This window comes from Botryllus schlosseri, chromosome 10, assembly GCF_051294905.1.
Source record: "Botryllus schlosseri isolate E-star chromosome 10, Bs_hap1, whole genome shotgun sequence".
Lineage (NCBI taxonomy): Eukaryota > Metazoa > Chordata > Ascidiacea > Stolidobranchia > Styelidae > Botryllus > Botryllus schlosseri.
Genome location: NC_137245.1, coordinates 21715436 through 21725620, shown reverse-complemented (window position 1 = coordinate 21725620; position 10185 = coordinate 21715436). Strand labels below are relative to the sequence as shown.

At 44.0% G+C, this 10185-nt stretch overlaps 2 protein-coding genes and 1 long non-coding RNA gene across 3 annotated transcripts in view; 1 reads left to right on the top strand and 2 right to left on the bottom strand.

The window, feature by feature from the left end:
• The window catches only part of LOC145448336 (uncharacterized), a 200509-nt gene that overhangs the window by 141303 nt on the left and 49021 nt on the right, over positions 1 to 10185 (top strand). The window lies entirely within an intron of this gene.
• Positions 215 to 6422, bottom strand: LOC145448333 (dipeptidyl peptidase 1-like). Its single transcript, XM_080326716.1, has 9 exons — positions 6255 to 6422; positions 6091 to 6191; positions 5076 to 5296; positions 3623 to 3787; positions 3441 to 3558; positions 3249 to 3381; positions 1890 to 1975; positions 1679 to 1831; positions 215 to 636 (listed from the first exon to the last, which is right to left on the bottom strand). The coding sequence occupies exons 1-9, from the start codon at positions 6412 to 6414 to the stop codon at positions 352 to 354; spliced, it is 1422 nt and encodes a 473-aa protein (XP_080182842.1). The 5' UTR covers positions 6415 to 6422; the 3' UTR covers positions 215 to 351.
• On the bottom strand, positions 6458 to 8714 carry LOC145448329 (adenosine deaminase domain-containing protein 1-like). The gene has a single exon (XM_080326713.1). The coding sequence runs from the start codon at positions 8596 to 8598 to the stop codon at positions 6832 to 6834; it is 1767 nt and encodes a 588-aa protein (XP_080182839.1). The 5' UTR covers positions 8599 to 8714; the 3' UTR covers positions 6458 to 6831.

Below are 10185 nucleotides of genomic sequence, written 5' to 3'. Positions count from 1 at the left end.
TTCGCCACAGCCGTACAAAACGCCCTATCCGAATATACGCGAAACGCTCGAACACGACGTGAAACAGATCTGCCGCACTGCCATGCTGTCACTCGCGAAAGCGAAACGATGTGAATGAACTGAGATGACTGAGTAATTGAATTAACAGTCGCACAACTCTGATTTCAGTTGCGTATATCCACCGCGCGAATATCAAATGACACGCCACGCGAAGTACATCATAACACGTTGTGTAATCATCAGTTAATACAAATCATTGCACGTTTCACTTGGCTCAGTACGCCTGCTGCACAATGTACCTAATAAAAGCTGATCAAATAAAGTCATAAAGGCAATCACCAAATCAAGAATTCAAATGTCGGTGATCGGAAAAGCCTCGAACGCCAAGCTCTCTATCCCACATTCGTCGTTGCCTCTACGGATCCGGAAATACCCGTTCTCGCCCCAGCCGGTTCCCCAGCTGTTCTTCACGATCCAGTATTTCTCGCCCGTCTGCGCGTCGGCGCCGTAACCGACCACCAGCACGGCGTGGTTCGTCAGCTCGAACGGGTCGAATCCTTCCCGGTTCGCATTTTTCTTGAGCTGGTAGACGTGGTGATAGATGCCGCTCTTGTATTGCATGAAGTCGTCGTATACCTGCGGGTTATCGGCAGAGGTGGTTGGCATGGTAGTAGTATTTAGTCGTTGGTAATCAGGTAGAAGCAATGTCGTACATTTCTATCCAAGTAAAAGTCGTACATTTCTATCCAAGTAAAAGTAAGTAGTACAGGCCTAGTTTTCCTAAAAATTTCAGAAGTGTCACGTACGTCGTACAGGTAGTCAAACTAGTCATCGTTGGGACTTAAGTGGAAGTAGCGATACAGTGTCGGTGGACTTATTTACATTTCACAGCTTGTAGCCCACTTTATAGGCCTACCGTTGTAGACGGCCCATTGTCTGCTCATTGTGAATCATAAACATTCAAATGAAACAAACAGGTTGACGTGGTGTTATGCTCAACGGTCTGCAAGATCTAAACGGAAGCAAGACTGCGTGGGTATTGGTTCTGATATCAAGAAGCGCATAATGGAAAATTGTGACGTAGACACCATAGTCAGAATGAAGCAGCACGGTTTGTCACCAGCAGTGTACGCACAACTTCAGTTACCTGATGTAACTACTGGAATTCTTCGTAGGGCCAGATTTCGTTAAAATACGTTTTTTTCAGGTCAAACTACTTCATAAGGACAACAGTTTCAACAAGAAATGAAGAAAAGTTGTACAATTCTAACATTATATGGGAAAACACCTAATTTGCATACAATAGGTCAAATTTTGGTAAAAATTAAGTTCTTTAAGGTAAAAAATGACCAAATGTTGATTTTTTAGGTCAAAATCTTCCGTGTTTTAAGTAAAAAAAAAATCGCCCTAGTCATCACTGGTAAAGGTAGAAGCAATGTCATGAATTTCTATCAAGTGCAAGTACAATTTTCCAAGTAAAACGGAAGTAATCTGGCCGTAGTGTTGCCTAAGAAACTGTGAAGTAAAAGTAGATGTAACCTAAAATCATAACCACGAAGTAGTGCAAAACTGACTCGAGCACTCTGAAATGAAGAAGCACTTTGCTACCAACCAACTCTGCTTAACAGCAGAGGCGATAAGGACGATCGGAGGACATGCGAAATGCCAGGATTCTTACCTCGAATCCAACGGCTACGGGTCCGTTTGTGACCAGCGCCACCTTCATCCTATCCTCCGTGCAGCCGCCGTAATATCCGCCCACGTACCAATAGTTGTCGACGTAATGGCGTCTGCAGTCGGGCTTGGCCGGTTTACAGGCCGTGTCTTTTCCCTGAACGGTAGAAAACACGGTCGATAAAGACAATCATTGGGGGGTCAACATTTCATACCTCATACGGATAACAGTCTTCCTCCACCACCCCGAAGTCATTCGCGTACTTGCCGGCTATTAGATAGGGGAAGCCACCTTCGCAACCTTAAGAAATTTGCGAAATCATGTTGCATTAGCGCTGTTATCGCCTATGAAGCTATAGAGCTGATGAGAGGAAGAACAGCGTTTAATCAGATGCGCTATGAAGCGACGCTAAAAAGTTGGGCAACGTTTGTCTCTGTCTCGAGTCGGCCATCATACCATATTCACACAGTAATTCGAAGAGTAATGGAATACCCTCAGGATACACAACTCAATAGCATAACTATTGAACGCGAAACCACATATTTGTAACGTCGCTCTAGTCGCGAATCGCACATGCTGGCCACGGCCATTGTGACATCGTTCAACTTTACGTTACAATGGCCGCTCTCATCAAGTTTGCATAACGCATCATTACTGGGTATGTGCACACTGCACAATGATCAACTACTTCATTGTACTTGAATCTGAATCGGGTACGGATTGTAATGATTTGAGTCGGGACGATTTTTACAACTATAAATTTTCACGCCCCTTTGACCAAGAGTTATATTACCAACGAGAATCATAGTTTTGATGCTTTTTGGAATCCTTGAAACCTCGATTGGCCGCACTACAAATCTACGCAAGTTACTTGAAACGACATTTCTGCAAACTCGGGATCAGCACACAAACACGGTGTCGTCAAGAAGTGTAGTGACGGAGGCCAAGTCGATAAAAGACCATATTATCTTTGTGGCCTAGAACAGGTATTGTTTTCTATGTTTGAAGATCCATACTTCTGTGATGTCATAACTCGACTTGGAAACGAATCCCTCAGCCCCGCCCTAATCATTATCGGGCAATTTCAATGTAACAATCACATGTGCATTGACGTAAATCCGAAACATAAGTAGGTTTCCTGTGGTAAGTCCCTAGTGTGAAACTAGGTTTTCTGAGCTTAATTCCTAAGAAGGAAATGTAGGTTGTCTGCATTGGTTACGCTTACGCATCTTGTGAATCAATACCTTGGCAATTTCGAAGTACCAATTACATGTGCATTGATGCAAATCTGAAACACGAAAGTAGGTTTTCTGTGCTTAATTCCCAAATACCAAATGTAGGTTTTCTGCAATGGTTACGCTTGCGCATCTTGCGAATTCACTATCGTGTGGTATTGATACGCATGTCGGCTCGTACAGTACAGAGTAACTTCTAACAAGTAAATCGATTACTGGTTCAACAACTTGTGTGCGGGACCTTCAAGCTCTACAAATTACGGCTTGAGAGTGGACGATTTCTCATAAATATAGCTATATAGGGATTGGAAAGTGGACAGGTAAACTTCAAAACTTACCTTGCGAGTAGCTTCCGCAAGACACAACTTCCTGAGTAGAAAACACAGGAGTTTGCGAATTGTTAGTAGCAACTCTGATGCGAGCCTCCAACATACCGGTAGACGCAAAGGTGTAACAGCTGCCACATTGACCCTAAATCACACGCGGTTAACAACGCCGGCCACGCGTTACTCAGCAATGCTCGTGCATACCTGATTCCGTACGGGCGAAACGTAATTCACTCCGTTCACGTCTCTCCAGTCAAAAGACTCTGGCAATTTACTAGCGGCATTCGAGTTGGAAACGTGAAGCTTCCGCGCAAAATCCGGCCTGCAAGCAACAAATAACTCACGAGCTGTTCGGAAAAGGAGTACATACATTCAAAATTTAGTACCGGACGATTTTCGCATTCATTTTTCCGGCTATCCTCAGAATTTCCCGATTCGTCATCAATTCGAAATGCTCGTATTTACCGGCGACCCACGACGATTGCACCGCGTTGATATCGTGGATGAAGTCCATGTCGTTGACAAATTTTGCGTCCAGATCGAGATTGAGCCTGGGAAAATACATGCGGGTGGATGGGGCGAGTAGTCGAAGTCGCAGTCTTTGTTGATATTCAATTAGATTTAGAAGCAACGTCGTACACATTTAATGATTTCCAAGTAAAAAAGTATGTACTCCAGACCCAGTTCGAGTAAAAGCATAAACACAAACACTCGTACTTGAGTTTTCAGAACAAGTACTACTTCCATACCAGAGGTGGCGAAGTAGTCATTGCCGCAGCATGGTTGTACCAACACACATGGGTCCGAGTTCACAAGTCAATCTCAAGTCGAGACATTTTCAATTCACCACCGAGTCAAGTCCGAGTCCAAGTCAGAGAGTAGCGGGTCGAGTCCGAGTCAAAGAGCTGACTGATCAGTTTTTAGTTCAATCCGGTTGATCTCACTTTTTTAAACTCTGCTCGAGTGATATGGAATGGCTCGCATCTATAATATATTACTTTTCATCAGTCCTAGTCCCAACTGTTTCTGGCCCTGTTTTCCAAGTATCCGGACTGATAGACGAAATACCAATAATGTGGTGACCTTGAAATGTCCGTCTTGGTCTCGAGTCATGCTCTAGAGTCGAATCATTTTACGCATTTGAAAAAATGACTCGAGTCATTACAACCCCGCCTTGTTGGTACCCAAGAAGCTCGAGGTCATGATTTCGACAAAAGTAAAAAGTAAGTATTCCCTAAAAACTGACTAGCAGACTTGAATGCCAATCATAATTGTGTAATTAGCCAAAACTGGAGTAGGCCTACTTAATAAAAGAAGCGCTTCGTTACTGACCACCCCTGGTCGCCACGTACGAAAAGAAACACCGCAATTCATTACATGGGTAAAATTTAGTAGTCAGTAGCCGACAAGATAGCGTAATGGTGAAGCGTCCGGCTTTTTGACCGGTAGGTCATGGGTTCGATCCCCGGCCGGATCAGACCAAAGACCTGATTAGTAACACTGGTATCCGTGACTTCCCTGCTTGGTGCTCATGCATTACTGGGATAGCATGGAGGGGTGGTGCATGACTTAGAAAGCCTTAAAGGCTATATCTGCAATTCCTTGTCCAGCGGCATATGCATATCATGCACTCATGGTATGCATATGCACTGATCGTGTGTATGTGTGTCATGAGTCGGCGTATATGCCACAAAAAACATCAAAGACAAAAATAAACTACGTCAGTTCCTTTCCTTCCGTCCAGTACCAAGCCATGCCATGATGTTTTGCAGCATCACTTGTTTCGAGAGTTCACAGTATATGCTGAGCTAGCTATAAATGAGTTGCCACAAACCAGACCTGCCGGGTTGTTTGAGTTCGCGAGGCGGAAAGTGTCCCAGTTCGAATTCCGCATGTTTATCCTGCTTGACTGCCAAGAAACATGACCATTCCTTGCCATGAGTGTCGTGCTCCCAGCCGTACATGGTGCGGTTGCACCAGTATTTCGAGTACGTCGAATTGACCGTCTCGTATTGGAAAAAAGCAAAAAATCTTCGGTGTCCGATGTCAAATTCGAAACCCTGAAAACAGATGTGTTAAGCCATTAAAATTGACCACATTCAGCACAAATATTTACGATCTTTCCGAAATGTAATAAACCATGGGACTTACAAAAGAGTCATAGGAGTCTAATGGTTTTCCAGTGGCTTGTTTGCGATAAGCAAAGAATACATGATGAGCAAGCAATACCATAATCGGGAAGGTCAGAGCAAACTGTTCGCTACACGGAAAAACAGGACCATAAAAATCATTCGGTGCTATTATGAAATCAGCAGCATCCTATATATTATCAAAAATGGTCAGAAGCATGGCAGGATCCTAGTTTCCAATAATCAAAATAGGTTGTGTATATTTACATAATTACTTATTCAAGTGTTTACAATGGAATACTATTGATAATTTTGAGACAAATTTGAGGTTTTTGTAAAGTAGAAAGTAGTATTGGGCCAATTTGCATGATATTACTTGATGAAATTCTTGTTTCAAGGGTAAAAAACAGCCCATGGCCCTGTGGTCGTGGTCATAGGAGCATGCGGGATAAAGCTAGGATTGGTTCACAGCTAATTTCAGGATTAAAAAGTCACAACATGAACAGCCATTTTCGATTGTGTCGCATGCTTAGATCTTAGGCAATTGGCCTGCAAGTGAATATATATGCTTGAGAAAATTGCACCAATTTGAAGTGTCGTTAGTTATTCCGCATTAGTTGCGAAGACAGATCTTCGAATTCCTAAAAGCACAGGAATCTTTGATTAGCCTCAGTATGCGACTCCTTGACCAACCGAATCTACCGCATACAGCTCAATCCACTGACCTGGTTGTAAATTAGGGTAAAGTACCCTATCTCTCCATCTCCAACCTTGACAGCCTTTGCAATTGGTGAAAATTCAACAGAAATATCCTCCACTATCTGGCCTAAGAAGACAGAAATTTAATACAAGAAAAAGCAACAATATAATCATAAGCAGTTCCACTCACTAGGTTTCTTGGAGCATGCAACCGTATCTCTTGTTCCGCGGGGTCCGACATATATCTTCCATTTCCCAATGAGATCGCTGTAAGTGCAATTGGCCGGGGTGTCCGCAGATGCTAGTTGCGCCACGCATGCTGTGACTAGGACAAGCCACAGACCCTTCATGGCGATGATAAAAGGTAAAAATTCAAAGTAGAATAAAAAATCGCTGTTAAAGAAACAAGATACTTTGTATTGCAAACGTGCAGTGAAGAAACGTGATGGCACAGCTGGTACAAAATCTCAGTTGAAATGAAGCCCGCACTTGGGAGTTATTGTAAATACCAAATTAGTCACAGTAATGGTACCGAAAATAGATAAATGAAAAGAGGCAAGTTTTACACAGCATCAATGTCTAGCAAAAAGAGTAGAAAATATCAAACCCACAGTATTACATAGATACCGGCAGAAGCGGTGCAGAAAACAGTAAACGAATGAATTGTCCAGAAATGCAAAATCACGGCAGTGATAAGCTAACAACGAATTGCGAATAACCATGGCAGTACAAAGAGGCATCATTACCGGACACGTGGTCCCTCAAGATTACGGCTTGAACATATTGACTTTCCTCGCGCGTTCAACCCAGTGCCCGAGACCGTTACTTTTCAAATGGTGCACAAAAATCGCCTTCGTCTGCCTGTAAGTTTCGTTGGCCTGTTTCGCCAACAGGTAGTTGTCCTCTAACTTGATTTCCGTGTAGGCAGCCAGTTTAACGCATGAGTGGTAAAAAGCGGCTTTAGAGAGGCGACTGTAGGGGCCTTCCGTGGTTGAAAAGCGATCCACCAATCCCGTATGTCCGTCGACTACTTCAATGCTGTTATCCCCAGTAGTCCAATTGGCGCTCATATAGTATTTACCTTCAGACGGTTCAGGACAGGTGAGGGGTGATTTCCTCATAGTGTAGCAACCAATTTTTGATATATTGTTAACAATATACATTTCAGGCAGTTCCGACATAACTGCAACATCCACTCTCTGGTTAACAGCAGCGTTGATAGAATTGCTCGGCGTTATTTTGGTAGCGTCGTTGCCAAGCGTGATGCTCTCTAAATAAACAGGAGACAGAAAATTGGATAGTATCGATCCTTGCAGTCCGCAGACGTTCCATTTCATCAATTTATCGCTGCCACTCATGCATGCCATCGGCTCGGTAGGTGACACTTCGAATGGTACCTTGTCGGATAGGACTTCGGCAGAATTTCCACCATTGGTCAGCGCTACCAAATTAGGATCCTCGACAATTGATGCTACAGCATCTTTTATCGGCGCCATTCTAGCCAGGCCTTTAGGCAGTTTGCTCAGATATAGGTGTATATTTACCGTATTCTTGACACACAGGATCTTGCTTTCGGGAATTTCTTCAAGAATGCAATGTTCGCGTGACGTCTCGTCGCCATTGTGCCAAAGCTTAATCTGCTGGATCAAGTATCGTTTAAAAGCACGTCTTGCCACAGTTTCCGCATGAGAGTCAAGCAAAATGTTGCCGTCTGTGTGAGTGTCATTGCCAAAATAGCAACTGTCCCCCGAACCCAACGCCACTACCTCTCCAGGTAGTGATGGCTTTTTAATGATAAAAACCGCAACAGCATCTTGCAAGCACAGACGAGCGATGGTTGGGAAATTAGCAAATATTTCCGCAAGCTTTTTTTCGGCTATGGCGCCGACAGCGTCACAAGTGCGGGGAGCCAGATTTAGGATGTCGAGCGATTTGGTTACATCTGCACTAGAGGGAGCAGGTAAGAAATTCGATTTACTGGGCACCACCGGAGACGGAAGCGGTTGATACCTCACCTCTCTTTTCGGTTCCGTTGAAGAAATGGAGCTACGTTTCGGTATCGGTACGGCCCTGCCGTAAGTATCACGTTGAAAGCTTGGGCCAACTCCCTTTATTGCGTCATCATCAACAGCCAAGATCTCAAGCAAGGCGTTTCTGGCAGCTTCCGTTTTTGCCTCCTTCTTCGTCTTCGCTTCACCCGGTTGGTAATCGTGTCCATCCACAATTGCAGTCATAGCAAATAGGTAGCGGCCGTACGGGTCAAATGTTTTCGAGGGTGTTGTCTCTTCGAACTTCATAGCCCATCTTTGCAACTGGCACACTTCGTGCAGGCAAGCGGCTGCGTTTTTCCGACCCGAAATGAACTCTTTTCTTAACGCCGGGGGAATATCTTTTGGCGGACCGCGCCTGGCGTTGACCTCTTTGCGCGCTGCAGCGTCTGCTAATATCGCTGATTGAGGGGCGAATCCGGTGATCTGAGTGACCTTCCTTGTCTGGGGTACTAAAGACGAATCAGAATCCTCGTACAGCTCCATTTATGCGCCCGCGTGAGACCAGAAAGCAAACAACAAAAGCTGCAAAGCGATGACAACAAAAGCAAGAGAATGTGAATCCCGAAACCGCTGAAAAGTTGAATCGTGATTGTTGTCACATGATCTGATCATATGATAAAACGAGAAGCTACTGATGCGTGTATTTCTCTCTTTTGCCAGGCAGGGAACATCTGTTGTACAACATAACATGGGCTGGGCACAATGATTCGAGTACTCGAATCTGAATCGAGTATTAATTTTAATGATTTGAGTCGAGTAGTAAAAGACGATTTTTCCGAGTACTGAAATTGTACGCTCCTCGCAACTGAAAGTTAATGAACTAACGAGAATTATGGTTTAGATCAGTGGTTCTCAACCTTTTTCACCTCGCGGACCGGTAAAATTAAAAAAAATGTCTGGCGGACCGGTGCTCTTCGAAAATTGAAATGAAGTCAAAATGTAAAGTATGCAACCGTTTTTGCAATTATATGGTGCTAGAGAGTGACATTTAAACCAAGCACCAAGTCGAACTAAGCACCTTGCCGTGCTACCTTGCTCATTGCCCATTTCCATCAGACGCATAACTACTCTGGCAACTACGAATACAATGTGTGCCGCAGGAAAACACTTTGCAGCAACTATACCGGCCATCCGGAAATCCAGGCCGGAAAAGCACTTCGTTAGCCCACCCCCAAAATCGTTGGTCTTGGTCTCCCACAGGGAGATAAGCCAAACTTCCGAGGGATTCGCCCCCATACCCTACAGTTCGGTGGATGTTTTCACCTGTACTTATGAGCACATTCATTCTACTCGGTGCAAGCAAAGAGTTTATGTATAGCTTAATCGCGGCAATACCGAACATTGTCGATCATTCATGACTGGATCGGTTTTCTCGCTGCCGAATGTTTTGCACGCCCTTCGGAGTTCCATGTTAGCCTATACTTCATCAGGGGTTGATACGTCGTGGCGCAGTAATGGCTGACGCAGAAATGCCTATTTCTAAAAATCATGCTTATATCTCGGAGAAGGGCACCTAATAAGCAAGACATTCAGTGACACTAAATCGCGCAAAGCGCAAAAAGAAATTGATAAATGTTGGAAAAAGTTTCAGAAAAATACGCTATGCTTAAGGTTCATTTGCAAAAGAATTTTGGGCACTTTCCAAGCTCGACCCCTCTCCAATTGGGCGGTTTTGGGTGCCCGAGTTACGGTCCAACACAAAATGAATGAATCGAAAACGATCGAATGATCGCGCAAACTGCGCTGTTTATCGATAAGTCAGCTTGTACCTGTTCTGTACTTGTTGCTCGCCAAATAACACGTCTTGAACTTTAAGTCAAATCGAACATGTTTGAAGCCCTATACCTCACGAACTTCAGAATTATTTTAAAATTTGATGCTTTATTTATTCTATCAATCGACAAGCCTTCAACATTACGTCTTGAAATTGAAGTATAAAATTGTAATATACCTCGCGGACCGGCACCGGTCCGCGGACCGGCGGTTGAGAACCACTCGTTTAGATAATATTTTTCACTGAGGAAGCCTTGAAACCTTGATTGACCGTGTCGTAGCATGATAGACATAGTA